Source organism: Ranitomeya imitator, chromosome 4, assembly GCF_032444005.1.
Source record: "Ranitomeya imitator isolate aRanImi1 chromosome 4, aRanImi1.pri, whole genome shotgun sequence".
NCBI lineage: Eukaryota > Metazoa > Chordata > Amphibia > Anura > Dendrobatidae > Ranitomeya > Ranitomeya imitator.
In genome coordinates this window covers 693,564-717,010 of record NC_091285.1, presented here as the reverse complement: position 1 = coordinate 717,010, position 23,447 = coordinate 693,564, and the positions used below count along the sequence as shown (strand labels likewise).

Genomic DNA, 23,447 nt, shown 5'->3' with positions numbered 1-23,447 from the left:
TCTGCCACCTTCCGGTCACCACATACCTGTGACTGCCATATCTGTCACCCACCTGTCACCACATACCTGTGACTGCCATATCTGCCACCTTCCGGTCACCACATACCTGTGACTGCCATATCTGCCACCTTCCGGTCACCACATACCTGTGACCGCCATATCTGTCACCTACCTGTCATCACATACCTGTGACGGCCATATCTGTCACCCACCTGTCATCACATACCTGTGACCGCCATATCTGTCACCCACCTGTCATCACATACCTGTGACCGCCATATCTGTCACCCACCTGTCATCACATACCTGTGACCGCCATATCTGTCACCCACCTGTCACCACATACCTGTGACTGCCATATCTGTCACCTTCCGGTCACCACATACCTGTGACTGCCATATCTGTCACCCACCTGTCATCACATACCTGTGACCGCCATATCTGCCACCTTCCGGTCACCACATACCTGTGACTGCCATATCTGCCACCTTCCGGTCACCACATACCTGTGACTGCCATATCTGTCACCCACCTGTCATCACATACCTGTGACCGCCATATCTGCCACCTTCCGGTCACCACATACCTGTGACCGCCATATCTGTCACCTACCTGTCATCACATACCTGTGACCGCCATATCTGTCACCCACCTGTCATCACATACCTGTGACCGCCATATCTGCCACCTTCCGGTCACCACATACCTGTGACTGCCATATCTGCCACCTTCCGGTCACCACATACCTGTGACCGCCATATCTGCCACCTTCCGGTCACCACATACCTGTGACCGCCATATCTGTCACCTACCTGTCATCACATACCTGTGACCGCCATATCTGTCACCCACCTGTCATCACATACCTGTGACCGCCATATCTGCCACCTTCCGGTCACCACATACCTGTGACTGCCATATCTGCCACCTTCCGGTCACCACATACCTGTGACTGCCATATCTGCCACCTTCCGGTCACCACATACCTGTGACTGCCATATCTGTCACCCACCTGTCACCACATACCTGTGACTGCCATATCTGCCACCTTCCGGTCACCACATACCTGTGACCGCCATATCTGTCACCCACCTGTCACCACATACCTGTGACCGCCATATCTGTCACCCACCTGTCATCACATACCTGTGACTGCCATAATTGTCACCTACCTGTCACCACATACCTGTGACCGCCATATCTGTCACCCACCTGTCATCACATACCTGTGACTGCCATAATTGTCACCTACCTGTCACCACATACCTGTGACCGCCATATCTGCCACCTACCTGTCACCACATACCTGTGACCGCCATATCTGTCACCTTCCGGTCACCACATACCTGTGACTGCCATATCTGTCACCTACCTGTCACCACATACCTGTGACCGCCATATCTGTCACCCACCTGTCATCACATACCTGTGACTGCCATATCTGCCACCTTCCGGTCACCACATACCTGTGACCGCCATATCTGTCACCTACCTGTCATCACATACCTGTGACTGCCATATCTGCCACCTTCCGGTCACCACATACCTGTGACTGCCATATCTGCCACCTTCCGGTCACCACATACCTGTGACTGCCATATCTGCCACCTTCCTGTCACCACATACCTGTGACCGCCATATCTGTCACCTACCTGTCACCACATACCTGTGACCGCCATATCTGCCACCTTCCGGTCATCACATACCTGTGACTGCCATATCTGCCACCTTCCGGTCACCACATACCTGTGACCGCCATATCTGCCACCTTCCGGTCACCACATACCTGTGACCAATTATTTTGAGTAAGGCGCACAACAGTGATACTATATGGTATGAGGAAGTGGAATTTTTAGATTTAAGTATAGAAGCGCTTCCTGATGGTAAACTTATTACGGACGTATTAGACAGCGACCAATACTGTGTTGCATGCTTCATCTGCCCACCATAGGTCAACAATTGATGGTATCCCCATTGGTCAGTTCCTGAGAGTGAAGAGGATTTGTACCCTAGAGGAAGATTATAAACAACAAGCGTCTGACTTAGCCGATAGATTTATGGATAGGGGATATAGCAAGAAACAGATTAAAAAGGGATTCAAACGAGCTGAAAGATCTAGCAGAAAGAAGAAACAGAAATCACCGCACAATCAGGTTCGATTTATTTCAGGTTACAACAAACAATGGTCGGAGTTGGGAGCAATTATGCGAAAGCACTGGGGGATATTACAATCTGATCCAACCCTCAATAAAATCTTGCCCCATAGTCCTTTAATGACTCCTAGGCGCTCTAGAAATCTAAAGGATCCGTTAGTGCATAGTCATTACTCTTAATAAACCATTAAAGGTAGAACTATGCGGCTTTTTTCCATGTAATTCTTGCAAAGCTTGTAAAAACCATTTCAAGAGTAAATTATTTGAAAATCATGATGGGTCTAGAACAGAGGTCCCCAACATTTCTGACCTTGAGAGCCACATTCAGCACCCGCCCCCTCACAATTGTGGCAATCAAAACCCCCATTACAGGCATGATGGTAACTAAAGCTTTTCCACAAAAATCACCCCAAAGCAGTATACAAAGATCCAGGGGATCCCACAATACCCCCATTCAGTATTCTCCTATAAAGCACCCCCAAAACACTGTCACATCTAGCTTCAAACACCTCCTCTGACAGGTGGTATCATCTTGTCTCTATCGTAGCATACTTAAAGGGAACCTGTCACCCCCAAAATCGCAGGTGAAGTAAGCCCACCGGCATCAGGGGCTTATCTACCGCATTGTGGAATGCTGTAGATAAGCCCCCGATATATCCTAAAAGATGACGTCTTTTTCTCATCTTTTAGGATATATTGGGGCTTATCTACAGCATTCCACAATGCGGTAGATAAGCCCCTGATGCCGGTGGGCTTACTTCACCTGCGATTTTGGGGGTGACAGGTTCCCTTTAAATTGTCTCAAACCCCCTAGACCAGTATATGTGGGTCCAGTTCTGTGCAGGGCTGCTCACAAAAATCACAATTTTCAGATGTGCTCTTCATACCTGTTTGCTAGAACTGGAGCTAATGCACCAAGCTGGAAGATAGCCGTGAGCCACAATTCATGGGCCCGCGAGCCACATGTGGCTCCCGAGCTACAGGTTGGGGACCCCTGGTCTAGAACATACACTATACGTAAAACACTCACATGTACCAAAAAAGGGGTCATCTACCATGCTCGGTGTCCCTGTGGTAAAATGTATATAGGTATGACTACCAGAGAATTGAAGATCAGGACTAGAGAGCGTATAAGGGACATCGAGAAGGCATCAACAATAGATGACATCAATGGATTCAAAACTTGGCCAAGGCATTTCAAGGCACATCATAAGTGTGATCCTAGTCATTTAAAAATCCAAGCTATTGATCAAGTGGACTTAGGTCTTAGGGGAGGCAACCTTAGTAAAATCCTGGCGCAAAAAGAGAGCCGATGGATTTACTTATCATGGCTTAAATGAGACTATGGGTTTTTCTGCCTTTTTATAACAGCACTTTATTCTCTGCGTATTGTTTTATCCTATTTTACTTATGTGTGTTGTTGTCTTTTTGTTTTGTTAGAAACTTCACATCCAAGTTGATATACAGTGGGGCAAAAAAGTATTTAGTCAGTCAGCAATAGTGCAAGTTCCACCACTTAAAAAGATGAGAGGCGTCTGTAATTTACATCATAGGTAGACCTCAACTATGGGAGACAAACTGAGAAAAAAAAATCCAGAAAATCACATTGTCTGTTTTTTTTAACATTTTATTTGCATATTATGGTGGAAAATAAGTATTTGGTCAGAAACAAAATTTCATCTCAATACTTTGTAATATATCCTTTGTTGGCAATGACAGAGGTCAAACGTTTTCTGTAAGTCTTCACAAGGTTGCCACACACTGTTGTTGGTATGTTGGCCCATTCCTCCATGCAGATCTCCTCTAGAGCAGTGATGTTTTTGGCTTTTCGCTTGGCAACACGGACTTTCAACTCCCTCCAAAGGTTTTCTATAGGGTTGAGATCTGGAGACTGGCTAGGCCACTCCGGGACCTTGAAATGCTTCTTACGAAGCCACTCCTTCGTTGCCCTGGCGGTGTGCTTTGGATCATTGTCATGTTGAAAGACCCAGCCACGTTTCATCTTCAATGCCCTTGCTGATGGAAGGAGGTTTGCACTCAAAATCTCACGATACATGGCCCCATTCATTCTTTCATGTTCCTGGATCAGTCGTCCTGGCCCCTTTGCAGAGAAACAGCCCCAAAGCATGATGTTTCCACCACCATGCTTTACAGTAGGTATGGTGATTGATGGATGCAACTCAGTATTCTTTTTCCTCCAAACACGACAAGTTGTGTTTCTACCAAACAGTTCCAGTTTGGTTTCATCAGACCATAGGACATTCTCCCAAAACTCCTCTGGATCATCCAAATGCTCTCTAGCAAACTTCAGACGGGCCCGGACATGTACTGGCTTAAGCAGTGGGACACGTCTGGCACTGCAGGATCTGAGTCCATGGTGGCGTAGTGTGTTACTTATGGTAGGCCTTGTTACATTGGTCCCAGCTCTCTGAAGTTCATTCACTAGGTCCCCCCGTGTGGTTCTGGGATTTTTGCTCACCGTTCTTGTGATCATTCTGACCCCACGGGGTGGGATTTTGCGTGGAGCCCCAGATCGAGGGAGTTTATCAGTGGTCTTGTATGTCTTCCATTTTCTAATTATTGCTCCCACTGTTGATTTCTTCACTCCAAGCTGGTTGGCTATTGCAGATTCAGTCTTCCCAGCCTGGTGCAGGGCTACAATTTTGTTTCTGGTGTCCTTTGACAGCTCTTTGGTCTTCACCATAGTGGAGTTTGGAGTCAGACTGTTTGAGGGTGTGCACAGGTGTCTTTTTATACTGATAACAAGTTTAAACAGGTGCCATTACTACAGGTAATGAGTGGAGGAAAGAGGAGACTCTTAAAGAAGAAGTTACAGGTCTGTGAGAGCCAGAAGTCTTGATTGTTTGTTTCTGACCAAATACTTATTTTCCACCATAAAATGCAAAAAAAAATGTTAAAAAAACAGACAATGTGATTTTCTGGATTTTTTTTTCTCAGTTTGTCTCCCATAGTTGAGGTCTACCTATGATGTAAATTACAGACGCCTCTCATCTTTTTAAGTGGTGGAACTTGCACTATTGCTGACTGACTAAATACTTTTTTGCCCCACTGTATTTCTTCTGTCTAGTCCCTATAAGGATATGAAGAGGTCCAGTTATACAGATTCAGCATTATGGACAATTCTTCTTTGTTATTGTTGTCAAAATTACGTGTTTTATGTCATTATATTTGTAATGTACATTTATCTAAGTTAGGGAATAGACGTAGGGGGATAGTATATCGTATATCTTTATAAATAATGGGGAAATAGTAGGGTTGGTTATTATTTGTTATTTATTTCTCTGAACGGGGACCATATTTAATTTTTTTAATAGGATTTTGTGTGAATAAAGTATTATTATTATTAAATATATTGATATGTTATATGGCAAATTATATTTATAATATTTGCACTAATATATTGATTATCCTTATGTATATAATGAAATATATTTTTTATATTTCTTAATGTATTTGCACAGAATATATTATTTATGAATTTTTACAGGGATTCAAGCTTGAGGAGGATAATTGGCATATTCCAGGTGCCTTCTGGGAAAAGCGAAGAGTCTCCCTAAGCAAGAAGATCGTTGGGTACAGCCGGGACCAGCTGCTTGGAAAGCATCACCAAACCAGGGATTCAAGCTTGAGGAGGAGAATTTTTGCCTGTAGGACATTATTGCAAGAGAGCTTGGCTGAGTAGATTACACAAGAGGGAAAACACACAGCAAGTCAGCAGGATCTAGGAGCAACATGGCAGATGTGACAACCTACATGGTGAGCTGCAGCATGTGCTACATGTTCACAGATCGACCAGAAGAAGAATCCAATTTCACCTGTCAGAAGTGTAGACTAGTGGCCCTTTTAGAAGAAAAGGTGCGGGGTCTGGAAGAAAGAATAGCAACTTTGAAACTCATCAAAGAGAATGAAGACTTCCTAGACAGAACAGAAGTATCTCTACTGGTCACAGAAGGTGAAAAAAGTGTCAGAGAACCTCCAAAAGCAGATGAGTGGAAGCATGTGACCAAAAGAAGCAAGAAGACCATGGAGAAATCACCAATCACACAACTGAAGAACCGATATCAAATCTTTGTAGAGGATGAAGATGGCACACCTAAGGATGAAGCAATACCAGCAAGCAAAAAAAAAAAGGGCACACAGCAACAAGTGACAGCAAAAAGTACAGCCAAGAAGCAACGAAGAGTGGTGGTGGTGGTGGGAGACTCACTACTGAGAGGCACAGAAGCAGCCATCTGCAGACCGGACATAACCGCAAGAGAAGTATGCTGCCTTCCAGGTGCGATGATCAAGGATGTGACCGATAGGATACCAAAGCTCTTCAGCTCCAAGGACATCCACCCATTTCTTCTGATACATGTTGGCACAAATGACACGGCAAGGAAGGACCTACCGACAATCTGCAAAGACTTTGAAGAGTTGGGGAAGAAAGTAAAGGAACTGGATGCACAGGTAGTTTTTTCTTCTATCCTTCCAGTAGACGGGCATGGCACCAGGAGATGGAACAGGATCCTTGATGCGAACAACTGGCTAAGACGATGGTGCAGACAACAAGGATTCGGATTCCTAGACCACGGTGTGAATTACTTGTACGATGGACTCCTCGCCAGAGACGGACTACACCTCAACAAACCTGGGAAACACACATTCGCCAGAAGTCTCGCTACACTCATCAGGAGGGCGTTAAACTAGGAGAAGAGGGGACGGGAAGAAAAACATTAGACTCGAACAAAGAAGAACCAGGAAAACATACTCAGAAGGGAGGTAAGAACATTTCTAAAACTATCCACAGCAAGGAGATTGGAACAAAACAATATCCTCTAAACTGCATGCTCGCAAACGCCAGAAGCCTGACAAACAAGATGGAAGAACTAGAAGCAGAAATATCTACAGGTAACTTTGACATGGTGGGAATAACCGAGACATGGTTAGATGAAAGCTATGACTGGGCAGTTAACTTACAGGGTTACAGTCTGTTTAGAAAGGATCGTAAAAATCGGAGAGGAGGAGGGGTTTGTCTCTATGTAAAGTCTTGTCTAAAGTCCACTTTAAGGGAGGATATTAGCGAAGGAAATGAGGATGTCGAGTCCATATGGGTCGAAATTCATGGAGGGAAAAATGGTAACAAAATTCTCATTGGGGTCTGTTAGAAACCCCCAAATATAACAGAAACCATGGAAACCGGTTTTTACGTACCGGTAATAGGATTTTACAGAGTCCACGACAGCACCCACAACGAGAGAGGGGATCCGCCCACCTTCCGGACAGGAACCTACAGGTTAAAAAGGGGCGGTCCCCCTCGCCCTCCAGTTTGTGTTCCAGAGTACAAGGGTTACCGCCAATGAATCAGTACATGACAATATCATATTAAACAATACTAAATACCACCACCTCTATAGAGTGAACTCTACGGCACACCTTCCAACAGAGTGCAGGAATAAGAACTAAATACGGGGGGGAATGTATGGGTGCTGTCGTGGACTCTGTAAAATCCTATTACCGGTACGTAAAAACCGGTTTTCCTATCGCCACGACAGCACCCACAACGAGAGACTTTCAAAGACTATTTAACTGGGAGGGACCACAGCACTAAGTACTGAACGGCCAAACTGTAAGCTGGAATTAGCAGATAGATCAAGGCGATAGTGCTTATAAAAGGTGGAAGGTGATGACCAAGTTGCCGCCTTACATATTTCAATGGGGACATCTGCCTTCTCCGCCCAGGATGATGCCATGGCCCGAGTAGAGTGCGCCCTGATGCCTTCTGGTGGTGTTACTCCCTTGGCAGAATAGGCAAGACATATCGCTTCTCTAATCCATCTAGCGATAGAGTTCTTCGTGACACCAGAACCCTTTTTCCGATTCTGGAAAGAAACAAACAGAGCCCTACTCTGTCTCCAGCTTTGTGTCCTATCCAGGTATTCTAATATCGCCCTCTTTACATCTAGAGTATGATATTTTTTCTCCTCTTCTGAACCTGGATCTTCATAGAAGGATGGTAAATAAATCTCCTGACTTCTATGAAATTTAGATGCTACTTTTGGTAAATATGCAGGATCAGGCTTTAAGACAATCTTATCCTGGAGAATTATTAGATAGGGAGGATCTACTGATAACGCATGTATATCACTGACCCTCCTGGCAGATGTTAATGCTAAGAGTAGAGCTGTTTTTAAGGTTAAATTTTTTATTGAAATAGAGTCTAATGGCTCGAACGGAGGTTCAGTCAACGCCTCAAGTACCAAATTTAAATCCCAAGGGGGTATTCTTACAATATGGATTGGGTTAGAACGCTGACATGCCTTAATAAATCTAGCAACCCATCTATTACCAGCTATATCACTGTTATATAGAGCTCCCAAGGCTGAAACATGAACTCTTAGAGTGTTGACCGCTAAGCCCAATTCCCAGCCTTTCTGAAGGAATTCTAAAATAGCTGAAATCGGAGCCTTATCTCCTAATGGTTGCTGATGAAACAAAAGGAATTTTTTCCAAATTTTCGAGTAGATCTTTGTAGTGACCTCCTTCCTACTTTTCAATAAAGTAGCTATTAAAGCGTTAGAGAACCCCCTCTCCCTCAGAAGCTCCCTCTCAAATTCCAGGCCATTAAGTGAAGAGTCTCCAAATTTGGATGATGAAATGGACCCTGAGAGAGGAGTTCCGGAACCACTGGCAACACCCAGGGATCGGTCACAGACATTGTCATGAGGAGAGAGAACCAAGGCCTCCTGGGCCAGAAGGGGGCGATTAAGATCACTCTGGCTCTTTCCTCCCGGATCTTCCTGAGAACTATCGGAATCAGACACATTGGGGGAAAGGCATATGCCAGCTGGAAGTCCCAACGGACACGAAGGGAATCCACTATAAATGGTTGGTCTGTTATGTGTAAGGATGCGAACTTCCTGACCTTCCTGTTCCTCCTCGTAGCAAACAGATCTATTGTCGGCAACCCCCACAGATTGACTATCTGATCGAATATCTGTTGGTTTAGGGACCACTCTCCCTGACGAAGGGAATGGCGACTGAGGTAGTCCGCCTCTATATTGAGTTCCCCTCTTATATGTACTTCCGACAGGGATTATAAGTGTTTCTCGGCCAGGGACAATATCTGTGCTGTAGTGGTCATCAGGGATCGAGACCTTGTCCCCCCCTGATGATTGATGTAGGCTACCACAGTCATATTGTCTGTTTGTATCTGTACATGCGTATTCCTCAGGGATGGTAGTAAGGAAAGAAGAGCCTGATAGACTGCAGTAAGCTCTCTTAGATTCGAGGAATTCTGGGACTCCTGACTCGACCATCGCCCTTGGGTTAGAATGTCTCCCATATGGGCTCCCCAACCGAACGGGCTGGCATCTGTTGTAATTATATTGTTCGGATTGATGGTCCAGAGAACTCCTTTTGACAAATGTGCTGGATTGAGCCACCATCTCAGATCGTGAAGAGTGGCGGGTGATAATTTGAACTTTCTGCTCAGAGCACCGTGAAGATCTTTTTCTGCTCGAAGAACTTCGTACTGAAGTATTCGGGTATGAGCCTGAGCCCATGTTACCGCCGATATACACGCAGTCAAAGATCCTAGTAGAGACATTGCGTCTCTTAAACTTAAGTTTGGAGCTTTTCTTACGGCCGTGATCCTTTGAACGATCTTCCGCTTCTTCTCTTCTGGTAGGAAGGATGACTGATCTTCTGATTCTAGAAGAACTCCTAGGAACATTTGACGTCTTGTGGGTTCCAGTTTTGACTTTTCCCAGTTGATTATCCATCCGAGATCCTGTAGGGATGATATTATGGCATTTACCCTAGACGTACACTGGTCAATTGAATTTCCTACTATCAAAAAATCGTCTAGATAGGGCACCACAAGGGTTTCTCTTTCCCTAATATGGGCCATTACTTCAGAAACAACCTTAGTAAAAACTCTAGGTGCCATGGACAGGCCAAAGGGCATTGCCAAAAATTGAAAATGTTTAATCTGATGGTTTACCCATACTGCCATCCTGAGGAATTGCTGGTGATTTCTGTGAACTGGAAGATGGTAGTACGCATCTTTTAGATCCAAGACCGACATGTAGCACCTAGGAAACAAAAGCTTAGTTGTTGACTTAATGGATTCCATCTTAAAAGCGTGGTACTGAAGATATCTATTCAATTTACGTAAATTTATGATAGTCCTAAAGGACCCATCAGGTTTAGAGATTAAGAATAGCGGAGAATAAAAGCCTGTCTTCTCCTGATGTTTTGGTACTTCTTCAATAACTCGCTTTGTAAGCAATTGTTGAATCTCTAATTCTAAGGCCTGTTGTTGGGCCGGAGTGTCCAGTGATGTTATCACAAAATGATCTGGGGGAGTTCTCAAAAATTCTAATTTTAATCCGGACTCAACCACCCCCATTATCCAGGCACTAGAAGTAATCTTTTTCCATCTATCTGAGAAGAACTTTAGTCTTCCCCCTACTGGTAGATCTGTTCTATCTGTAGTTACGTCTACGTCTTGAGAAAGATGAAGGGTTCTTATAGTATCCACCTTTCTTCTTATGATCTGATGTTTCCGAATCGCGATTATACCCCTGCTGGTCTGGCTGGAATCTCCTGAAGGGCATGCGTCTTCGGAAGGCGTTCCTAAAAGTGGGATTAAACGTTTTAGGAAATCCCTTCTTCCTATCTTCTGCCTTTGCAAGGATGTCATCCAGCACCGGGCCGAATAGGTACTCACCCCTACATGGAATGGAGCAAAGTTTGGCCTTAGCCTGGGCATCCCCCTTCCATGTCTTTAGCCATAGAGCCCGTCTGGCTGCATTCGAAAGACCTGCCGATCTTGCAGCCAATTTCAGAGAATCAATTGAGGCGTCTGCTAGATAAGCTGCTCCTTCTCTGACCTGAGACAGGGAATTCAGCAACTTATCCCTGGGTACCTTCGCTTTAAGCTGCTCCTCCAGCTGAGTCACCCAGACCATGATTGATCTGGCCGTACAGGTGCCTGCAATAGCCGACTTAAAGGCTCCAGATGATGACTCCCATAGTTTTTTAAGGAGCATGTCAGCCTTTCTATCTGAAGGATCCTTGAGGAGCCCTACATCTTCTAACGGAAGTGAGGCTGTTTTTGAAGTAGAGGCTACTGCCGCATCTATTTTCGGAACCTTCATCCACTGGGATAAAGTGTCATCTTCAAAGGGGTACCTTCTTTTTGAAGCTGAAGGTAAAAACCCTTTATCCAGCTTGTCCCACTCCCGTTTGACCAGATCTTTAACAGAATCCACCACTGGGAAAGCTTTCCGACTTCTCTGGCTCAGCCCTGCGAACATGATCTCCTGGGTTGTTTTTGGTTCTTTACTCTCTGCAACCCCCATAGTTGCACGGACTGCCTTAATTAAGGTTTCCATACCCTCCATGGAAAAGCAAGGTCTTCCCTCCTCATCTGAAGAGGATGCCGAAGAACTTTCCGAACACTCGCCTTCTTGTACTGAAGGGCTGGAATCGGACACCAACTCCACACTGCTTTTTTCATGCCGTCTGGTTTTAAGGGATGATTTTATTTCTTCCCTAATTACTTCCCTCAGATCCGATACCCGGAGAGGGGCCTCTTCTTCTAACATACGACATATGCATAATTGGCATAACTTTTTAACATAGGTGTCAGGTAGAGGCTCTGTGCATACAGCACACTGCTTATGCTTGGATTTGGAGACCTTTTTCCCCTATAATAAAGCATAGTGTAGAAAACGGCTGTATCAGGCAATGGTTTACATATTACACTCACCACTGCTGAAAAAATGTAGAGTACCGGTTTTTGAGGGGGTGAGCTGCGACGTGATGCTGGTTTGCCAGGATCCTGCTGCCCACGTTCGCCGCTATGAGACCTGTGCTCTCCTGCCTGTCGGTGTTCAGCGTCTCCTGCTGAAGACATATTGCCGCACACACATCTCACCTGAGCGCTGCTCCTTTTCAAAAGTCCCGCGCTCCTCCTCCCGGTCTCCTCCGGAAGTCGATCGATCACTTCCGGGTCATAAGCGCCGACCTGCTCCCGCAGCGTCGCGCGCGTGTGGACGACCCAGGGCGGCGTGCCTTCCCCTGGGAACGCCACTTCGGCATTCAGCCGCTCCTTGCCAGACGAGGGGGGAAGCTGGACACAGAACTTCCCCCAACGCTGCTTCCGGGCCCCCGACTCTGCCGTTCTCACCTGGACACGGCACAGAGGCTTGGCGGACCCGGGTAGGTGAAACGACCTGTAGGCTCCCGCCGTCCGGACAGGAACCCAAACTGGAGGGCGAGGGGGACCGCCCCTTTTTAACCTGTAGGTTCCTGTCCGGAAGGTGGGCGGATCCCCTCTCTCGTTGTGGGTGCTGTCGTGGCGATAGGAAAAGTCTACTTCTAAAGCAGATAGATGAAGCTGCAACCCATAATGAGGTCCTGGTTATGGGGGACTTTAACTACCCGGATATTAACTGGGAAACAGAAACCTGTGAAACCCATAAAGGCAACAGGTTTCTGCTAATAACCAAGAAAAATTATCTTTCACAATTGGTGCAGAATCCAACCAGAGGAGCAGCACTTTTAGACCTAATACTATCTAATAGACCTGACAGAATAACAAATCTGCAGGTGGTTGGGCATTTAGGAAATAGCGACCACAATATTGTGCAGTTTCACCTGTCTTTCACTAGGGGGACTTGTCAGGGAGTCACAAAAACATTGAACTTTAGGAAGGCAAAGTTTGACCAGCTTAGAGATGCCCTTAATCTGGTAGACTGGGACAATATCCTCAGAAATAAGAATACAGATAATAAATGGGAAATGTTTAAGAACATCCTAAATAGGCAGTGTAAGCGGTTTATACCTTGTGGGAATAAAAGGACTAGAAATAGGAAAAACCCAATGTGGCTAAACAAAGAAGTAAGACAGGCAATTAACAGTAAAAAGAAAGCATTTGCACTACTAAAGCAGGATGGCACCATTGAAGCTCTAAAAAACTATAGGGAGAAAAATACTTTATCTAAAAAACTAATTAAAGCTGCCAAAAAGGAAACAGAGAAGCACATTGCTAAGGAGAGTAAAACTAATCCCAAACTGTTCTTCAACTATATCAATAGTAAAAGAATAAAAACTGAAAATGTAGGCCCCTTAAAAAATAGTGAGGAAAGAATGGTTGTAGATGACGAGGAAAAAGCTAACATATTAAACACCTTCTTCTCCACGGTATTCACGGTGGAAAATGAAATGCTAGGTGAAATCCCAAGAAACAATGAAAACCCTATATTAAGGGTCACCAATCTAACCCAAGAAGAGGTGCGAAACCGGCTAAATAAGATTAAAATAGATAAATCTCCGGGTCCGGATGGCATACACCCACGAGTACTAAGAGAACTAAGTAATGTAATAGATAAACCATTATTTCTTATTTTTAGGGACTCTATAGCAACGGGATCTGTTCCGCAGGACTGGCGCATAGCAAATGTGGTGCCAATATTCAAAAAGGGCTCTAAAAGTGAACCTGGAAATTATAGGCCAGTAAGTCTAACCTCTATTGTTGGTAAAATATTTGAAGGGTTTCTGAGGGATGTTATTCTGGATTATCTCAATGAGAATAACTGTTTAACTCCATATCAGCATGGGTTTATGAGAAATCGCTCCTGTCAAACCAATCTAATCAGTTTTTATGAAGAGGTAAGCTATAGGCTGGACCACGGTGAGTCATTGGACGTGGTATATCTCGATTTTTCCAAAGCGTTTGATACCGTGCCGCACAAGAGGTTGGTACACAAAATGAGAATGCTTGGTCTGGGGGAAATTGTGTGTAAATGGGTTAGTAACTGGCTTAGTGATAGAAAGCAGAGGGTGGTTATAAATGGTATAGTCTCTAACTGGGTCGCTGTGACCAGTGGGGTACCGCAGGGGTCAGTATTGGGACCTGTTCTCTTCAACATATTCATTAATGATCTGGTAGAAGGTTTACACAGTAAAATATCGATATTTGCAGATGATACAAAACTATGTAAAGCAGTTAATACAAGAGAAGATAGTATTCTGCTACAGATGGATCTGGATAAGTTGGAAACTTGGGCTGAAAGGTGGCAGATGAGGTTTAACAATGATAAATGTAAGGTTATACACATGGGAAGAAGGAATCAATATCACCATTACACACTGAACGGGAAACCACTGGGTAAATCTGACAGGGAGAAGGACTTGGGGATCCTAGTTAATGATAAACTTACCTGGAGCAGCCAGTGCCAGGCAGCAGCTGCCAAGGCAAACAGGATCATGGGGTGCATTAAAAGAGGTCTGGATACACATGAGAGCATTATACTGCCTCTGTACAAATCCCTAGTTAGACCGCACATGGAGTACGGTGTCCAGTTTTGGGCACCGGTGCTCAGGAAGGATATAATGGAACTAGAGAGAGTACAAAGGAGGGCAACAAAATTAATAAAGGGGATGGGAGAACTACAATACCCAGATAGATTAGCGAAATTAGGATTATTTAGTCTAGAAAAAAGACGACTGAGGGGCGATCTAATAACCATGTATAAGTATATAAGGGGACAATACAAATATCTCGCTGAGGATCTGTTTATACCAAGGAAGGTGACGGGCACAAGGGGGCATTCTTTGCGTCTGGAGGAGAGAAGGTTTTTCCACCAACATAGAAGAGGATTCTTTACTGTTAGGGCAGTGAGAATCTGGAATTGCTTGCCTGAGGAGGTGGTGATGGCGAACTCAGTCGAGGGGTTCAAGAGAGGCCTGGATGTCTTCCTGGAGCAGAACAATATTGTATCATACAATTAGGTTCTGTAGAAGGACGTAGATCTGGGGATTTATTATGATGGAATATAGGCTGAACTGGATGGACAAATGTCTTTTTTCGGCCTTACTAACTATGTTACTATGTTACACTTGTATATTTATGCTTATGTATAATTTATTAATTTAGCACTTAATCACATTATGGATTTTGTTAATTAATGAGCAATTGAGATGTACTGTATATTTATATTTGTTTGACACTCTTTATAGTCTACACGTATATGTGGTTTGCCGTTCATAGCATTCCCCTGCATTTTTTCTTCTTGTATTTGCCAATACTCCCTGTTTTCAGCTTTAGCGTCCCTCTTTTTCTTTTTTCGGCACCCGGTTGGCGCATGCGCTGGTCAGGAGCTTCCCCATCTCTTCCTGCCTCGCTCACCATCGTGACGCTTAGCGTTCATCGCTTGCGTTCCAGATGCGAGCTGCAGGAAGTCACTCTTTACAAGGGCGGAAGTCCGGGGACTGGACTGGACCGGGGACTGATATATATATATATAGGATTTTGAAAAGTCATGGTATGAGGGAGGTGCAAAAAGCCAGTAGTAGAACAATGATGAACCAAAAAAGAAGAAAGCACTACTGTGATGCACGCACACTACACCGAGAAAATCGCCATTCAGGTTACGGCGATACGCGTGGGGCCTCCCCAGGATCCTCCACTTTCCTTCCCCATTGTTGGATACTCCACCTTGGATATTGCTCTTTCGGCTCCATCATTGTGCGTGTTTTTTCCACCTCCTGAGCCTCCGGCCACATTTATTATTTGCTCTGACTGCCACTCATCATTATGGATCACCACCTTTAACCTCTATATCTAGGTTTATTTCCAGGCTTTGTTTCACAGCCCAAACGGGTTGGCTGTCTTTGGTTTGGCCTTTTTGTTTTCCTCTACTCTGAGGGGAATAATCATGTAGGAGCCGTTTACATATTTTGTGCAATATCCTGTATACATATACACATATACATATATACACACACTAGATGGTGGCCCGATTCTAACGCATCGGGGAGTCTAGAATATGCATGTCCACAAAGTATATTGCCCAGCCACGTAGTATATTGCCCAGTCACGTAGTATATTGTCCAGCCACGTAGTATATTGCCCAGTCACGTAGTATATTGTCCAGCCATGTAGTATATTGCCCAGCCACGTATGTCATAGGTTAAAAAATAAAAAATAAACATATACTCACCTTCGGAGGGAGCCCTTGTAGTCATGTCGTCTGTGTGCGGTGCACTCTGCAGCTTCCGGTCCCAGGGTTGGTAGCGCAGGACCTGTGATGAGGTCGCGGTCACATGACCGTGACGTCATGGCAGGTCCTTGTCGCATACCGTCCTTGCCACCGGAACCTGCCGCTTGCATGGAGCGGTTACCGGAGCGTCGCGAGGAGCGGGAAAAGTGGCAGAAGGTGAGTATATGATGATTTATTTTTTTTATTATTTTTAACATTAGTTCCTTTTACTATTGACCCTGCATAGGCAGCATCAATAGTAAAAACTTGGTCACACAGGGTTAATAGCGGCGGTAACGGAGTGAGTTACCCACGGCATAACGCGGTCCGTTACCACTGGCATTAACCCTGTGTGAGCGGTGACTGCGGGGAGTATGGAGCGGGCACTGACTGCGGGGAGGAAGCAGCGGCCATATTGCCGCCGGACTGTGCCCGTCACTCTTTGGTCATGGCAATGGTCGTGGGCGTTTTGCCACGACCAATCAGCGACTTGGATTCAATGACAGACAGAGGCCGCGACCAATGAATATCCGTGACAGAAAGACAGACAGAAAGACGGAAGTGACCCTCAGACAATTATATAGTAGAATATATGTGTATATATATATATATATATACATACATACATATATATATATATATATATATATATATATATATATATATATATATATATATATATATATATATATATATATATATATATATATATATATATATATATATGTATATATATATATATATATATATGTATATATATATATATATATATATATATATATATATATATATATATATACACCTTCATTGTTGGGGTGTATTAGTGGTGGTTCCTCATATGTTTTTACTTGTGTTTTATGTCTTATTTTGTTATTGAGCACCAATAAAAATGATCATATTTGAACATATTTTCTCGGTGTAGTGTGCATGCATTACAGTAGTGCTTTCTTCTTCTTTTTGGGTCACATACCTGTGACCGCCGTATCTGTCACCACATAACTGTGCCGCGCCATATCTATCCTGGCAGACACTATGATTCTATATGTCAGACCTGTCAGCAGCTGCCACTTTATATGGGTCATCCACCAGAAGAAGGTGCCCTCAATTATTAATCATCGGTATCTATCAGAACATCCGGTATCTATTCCTCGGATGCCCGGCACAGATCATGGACTGATTCGCTAATAGGAGGTGCGATATATAATCCATATGATACCGCTGGTATCAGTGTTGGATCCAGACACAATCGTGACATCATAGGGAGGATTTAGTAGACTCTCTGAGCAATGGACATATCACATTATGTGTCAACTGCTCTACAACTATAGAAAGAAGGAAAATGACTTACCAAGGGTTAATATAAAAAGCCAAGAGGTAGTCGGTCCACAGACAGGAAGGCAGGAGAGCGAGGAAAGCGAAGACGCTACGACGCCTGCGAGTGTGAAGAGGTCAGAACAGAAAAACAGGTTAGTAAAGTGACAGAGACTCTAGTATCTACAGCGAGTCAAGTATTGAACTTGTCACCAATGTGCTCAGTAATCCTATGTCTAAAGGTGCCATTGACATGAAATTCTCCCCAGATGTCGGTAACAACCACAAAAATCTCCATACTGTAGAAATCACCTTAGATGTCCATAGATTATGTTTAAGTATGAGAAGTGACACAAAGTGCTGAACACATGAGGAACAAATAGTCCTGACACCAGCTGAAATCTATCAGTATTTAGAAAGCCGTCCTCGTTCATCTGATGGGATACAAAAAGGTGTGCCATTACCATCTCATCTCATGATGGGTAACACCAGTGAGGTGTCTCAAGACCTTCAAAACCTTATTGTTGCAAAACATACTGATGACTAGGGTTGAGCGAAACGGATCGTTCATTTTCAAAAGTCGCCGACTTTTGGCAAAGTCGGGTTTCATGAAACCCGACCCGATCCCTGTGTGGGGTCGGCCATGCGGTACGCGACTTTCGCACCAAAGTCGCGTTTCGTATGACGCGCTTGGCGCCATTTTTTCAGCCAATGAAGGAGCATGGGCAGAGTGATGACATAGGTCTTAGGGGCGTGGACGCCTATCGTCATCTTGTCGCTTGTGCGCAGTAGCGATTTGCAATGTGTAACACCAGCTTTTCTGTTCAGGGGGGAGAGAGGGGGAGAGAAAGAGAGAACAAAAATAAAATAAAAAATTCCCATTGACTTTGCATTGGGTTTTGTGTTTCGGACGATCCCCGACTTTTCGCCATAATCGGCCGATTTCACTCGACTCGACTTTAGAGATAGTCGGGTTTCGCAAAACCCGACTCGACACTAAAAAAGTAAAAAAAGTCGCTCAACCCTACTGATGACATTGGTTACAGAGGAATTCCTAAACTTCTGAAGGTTCCAGTAAGAACTGTTGGGGTCATAATCCGGAAGTGAAAAAAACATAATTTCACCATACACTGTCCACAACCTGGTACTCCCTGAAAGATTTCACCATAAACCAGCCATGACAAGGTGCTCCCCGCAAGATTTCACCATAAACCGCAAATGACCAGCTGTTCCCCACAAGATTTCAGGCAGAGGAGAGGAAATAAAAATCAGAAGAGTTGTCTAAGAGCCAAGGACCAATTATGGAGAGCTACCGAGTGACCTGGAATCAGCAAGGTCAATTGTTTCACAGAAAACTATAAGCAATGCACCCCACTTCCATGGCCTCTATGCACGCTCACCATGCACCTTCATGGCCTGTATGCAAGTTCACCACGTAACCTCCATGGCATGCATAGAGACTCTCTGTTTAATCTCTGTGGCCTGCATGCATGTGGAGTGCCCCCAGACACAGGGCCACGCGTTTCTGTACCGGGCCTCTCTGGTTCGGTTCTGAGGCTGTCACGGTGGCTAGACCCGGTCCGCTACCCTGCTAAGGGGCGTCCAATGAAATTAGTGAAGCAGTCTGTCAGTAGTTCGTGACGCCACCTGTGGTGTTCGGTCAGGGTGACCGACGCTGCTATAGGGTCCACTGGGGTGATGGAATGGCAGCTGGATGGTATACCTTCCCACAGGTGAAGTATGTCCCCAGGGCTTCCCAGTAAGGTGGATGGTGACGGTGTGAGGTGCAGTCAATAACGAGGACACAAGGTTGCAATCTCTTTACCTCTTTACTGAAGGCTTCAGGATCCTCAATCCAGAGTACGTTTAACAGGGCTCTCAGAGACCGGCCGGTCCGATGGGCACATCCAGAGTTTCCCTCGCAGATGGAAATCGTTGCCTACCAATAGCGCCTGTGTGTTGTAGTCCTATCCTGCTGAGCATTCGGAATAGTCCTCACAACTGCTGTTCTCGTTCGTTCTCTACAGCTCTCTCTCTCGTTCTTTGGTTCCAGATGTTACTAGTTTCTAACGTCCCCCAGATATGTTATGGCTAGGACGCCACCTGTATGACGGGAAGGCTTGGAGGTCTTCCGGGACTCTAGAGACGCCCCTCTCCCAATGTTGCCCCCTATGTCTTCGTAGGTGTAGTAAGGTAGACAGCCAGCCTATGACTAACTGTCCAGCGGAGTTTGAAGTAAGGCCTGAAGTCAGTTACTCCCGCGGTGTTCCGGCCACCGACTACGCGCCTCAGTAAGATGTTGCCTCTGTCTCTCTCGGCACGACTCTTACTGGCTCTCCTTTGTGCTTGATCTCGTTTACACGTTTCCACAATATCCTTCCCTTCGTGTCTCTTTCTTAGGATACCGCCGCAAGGTAGTGCAGGCGCGGTTCCGTTACGTTCTGTTCGCTAGGCACCTTGCCAGGTTCCCACGCCTGACAGGGACCCCCCTGTGCCTTCTCCCTGCAACACCCCCTGCCACGGGATGTTGCCTGGTTCCAACCCAGTCAGCTTCTGACTAACTTCCTCCCCAGCCCCTAGTTTTACCAGTGTGAGGAGTGGCCCAATAAATAAAGCCTTTTTCTCCCCCTAGTGGCCGGAGTGTGAAGTGTAATGTGTTCTGGTGATACCTGGTCAGGAGAACTCCTTCGTGCCATCAGACGTACCGCTACTCTCCTTAGCGGCAGAGCGCTATACTGCAACGACCAGGTCTCTGGGGCGCTGCACATGCTCACCACGCAACTTCCATTGCCTGTATGCATGCTCACCACACAAGACTCCATTGCTGAACAAAAGGCATGTTCAAGTGCGTTTACAGTTTGTTCAACAACATTTAGACAAGCCTGTGAAATACTGGGATAATAAAGTGTGTTAAGATGAGACAAAAATTGAATACTTTGGTTGCCATAATACACACCATGTTTATAAGCCAAAAGGCACTGTATATTACCCCCCAAAAACACAATACCAACAGTGAAGTGTGGAGGTGGGAACATCATGGTGTGAGGCTGTTTTTCAGCATATGGCACTGGAAACTTCGTATGAGTGAAGGACGGATGAATGGACATTCTTGCTAAACATCTGCTGCCATCTACCAACAAAACAATGATTCCAAACACACAGCCGAGGAAACTCTCAAATGGTTTCAGAGAAAGACAATAAAGCTGTTAGCATGGCCGAGCTGATCGCCGAAGTCGAATCCAAGAGATCATTTATGGAAGGAACTAAAGCATAGAGTTCATAGAAGGAGCCCAAGTAAGTTTCAGGATGTGACGAGTGTTTGTGTGAAAGAATGGGCCAAAATCCTACCTAAGCAATGCCTGCGACTAGCTTCTCCATACAGGAAGCGTCTTGGAACTTCACTAACAAAGGCTTTTGTACCAAATAATAATTACATTTCCTGAAGCGTGTTCAATACTATTTCCTGTGTCATTTCTCATACTTAGGGTTACAATTTATGGACATCTATGTTGATTTCTTTGTCTGTGTGGATTGGATAGGTTGTTACAGACATCTGGTGAGAATTTCATATCAATAGCACCTTAGAAAATTGCTGATGTGTTCAAAACATATTTCACACGCTGTATACACTAGGTGTAGAAAAGTATGTGTCCCCCACATTCATCTCCAGGGGATTTTATGTCCTCCATCTACGTTCATAGACATTAATGTGGAGAAAAGTATTTGCCCCCACATCCATCTTCGGAGGCTTTTCTGTCCTCATCTACATCCATATACATTAATATGGGGAAAAATATGAACCCCCTTATATCCACTTGCAGGGGCTTCTCTGTCCTCATCTACATCCATATACATTAATATGGAGAAAAGTATGTGCCCCCCACATCCTCCTCCAGGGGCTTCTCTGTCCTTCACCTATATACTGAAATATTAATATGGAGTTGGTGTTCGTCGATACAACGGTTCCCACTCTTCTGGGAAGGATTTTTCTCAGAGTTGTCTGTGGGAATGTTTTCTCCTTCATCCATCATAAAAATGTATAATAATAATAATAATAATAATAATAATCCAGAAGAGCATTTATGAAGTCAGATTCTGATGTTGGTGAGAGGCCGAGTTCGCAATCTCAGGTCTCATTCATCTCCATGGTGTTGAATGGGTTGGGGTCTGGGCTCTGTCCAGCTGCTCATGTTCCTCCAGCAATCTCCCCCCACCATCTATTTCTTAAGCTTTTGCACTGGGCATAGTCATGGGAAATAGAAAAGGGTCTTGCCCAAACTGTTCCCACAAAGCTGAAGCTACAAGTGTCCACAATGTCTTGTAGTGAAGATGAAGATTCTCCTTCACTGGAGCCAAGAGTGTTATGATCAGGTGACCTTGGAGCAGCATGAAAACTTTCACTGGAGTAGGTGGTAACTATACTGACTGCAAACCCTGATCTTAACACCGCAACTAGAAGTAGCCGTGGGGTGTGCCTAACAAACCCTAGACACCTCGTCACAGCCGGAGGACTAAATACCCCTATAGATGGAAAAAGGAATTTCTACCTTGCCTCGGAGCAGACCCCCAAAGGATAGGCAGCCCCCCACAAATATTGACTGTGAGTAGTAGAGGAAAAGACACACACAGGCAGGAAACAGGATTTAGCAAATGAGGCACACACTAGCTAAATAGGAAAGTATAGGACAGGATACTAAGCGGTCAGTATTAAAAATCCTTCCAAAAATATCCACAGCAGAAAATACAAAAACTCCACCATCTAACTAAAGATGTGGAGCGTATATCTGCAACTCCAGAGAATCCAACAAGACTGAGAAAACACTGACACAGTCTAAGCTGGACAAGAGAAAAACAAATGAATAGCACAGAATATAAGCACACTGCATGTGTGCCACAGAAACAAAAAACAGACACTTATCTTTGCTGAATTGGCAGCTAAGCAGGAGAAGCCAGAAAGTGATGCAACACTTCACAAGAAACATTGACAACTGGCAAGGACTAATGAATCCTGCACACCTAAATATCCCAGTCAGAACTGCAATCAGCAGATACACCTGGCCAGGACTGCGACTCAGAGACAACTGCATTCCCACCTACAAACACTGGAGGGAACCCAAAAGCAGAATTCACAACACAAGATGCCATGGCCGTCCCCTACTGACAAGCACAGAGCATTTTCCTCATCCACCATCTGTACAGCATGCACAGTGCAGTTAGGGGGTAACGTCTTCCATCCCAGTCTCAAATCACTGACAGAAAGAAACAGGTTTTGCTCAAGATTATCCCTGTCCTTTACACCAACCATCTTTCCCTTGACTTGGACTATTTTGCTTGTCCCTGCTGCTGAAAAACTTCCCACAGCATGATGCTGACACCTCTATGTTTCACTTTGGGGGTGGTGTTCTTGTGATGATGAGCTGTTTTTGTTTCAATCCAGTCAGAGCGTTTACCTTGGTGGCCAAAAAGTTCAATTTTGGCTTCATCTGACTAGAGCACCTTCCTCCATACATTTGGGGAGTCTCCCACATGTCTTAGGCTTTGTGGCCTTTCAGATAAGGTAAAGTGTAAATATACTGACAGACATGCGACACTTAGATTGTACACAGAGGGACGTCTTGTCACTAAGCATGGGACTTACAAAGTGAATTGCTTGTACCAGAAATGATTAAGGCTTTGTTACACGCCGAAACATGTTGTTCTAGATGTCCACTGGCCGATCTGACTGCATGTGACTGTGCTCTTTTATATTCTTCAACTATTTTTCAATAAAATGGAAGCTCTATACATATAAGACCTCTGAAGGTGCAGTGGATTCTTCATCGCTGAGTCATACACATTTTTTTAGACATTTTAAGGGCTTCATCACAAAAGGGGTGAACCCATATGCTCATGGCAAATTTTAGTTATTTGATCCCACAAATTTAATTTA

At 44.7% G+C, this 23,447-nt stretch overlaps 1 protein-coding gene across 3 annotated transcripts in view; it reads right to left on the bottom strand.

The window, feature by feature from the left end:
• The window catches only part of PTPRO (protein tyrosine phosphatase receptor type O), a 484,495-nt gene that overhangs the window by 71,356 nt on the left and 389,692 nt on the right, over nt 1-23,447 (bottom strand). For 2 of the 3 annotated variants that reach the window (XM_069762736.1, XM_069762737.1), the window contains exon 17: nt 17,556-17,639. The exons of the other annotated variant lie outside the window; for it this stretch is intronic. In XM_069762736.1, the coding sequence (XP_069618837.1) occupies nt 17,556-17,639 (84 nt within the window). The remainder of the gene's footprint in view (nt 1-17,555; nt 17,640-23,447) is intronic. 3 annotated transcript variants of the gene reach the window in all.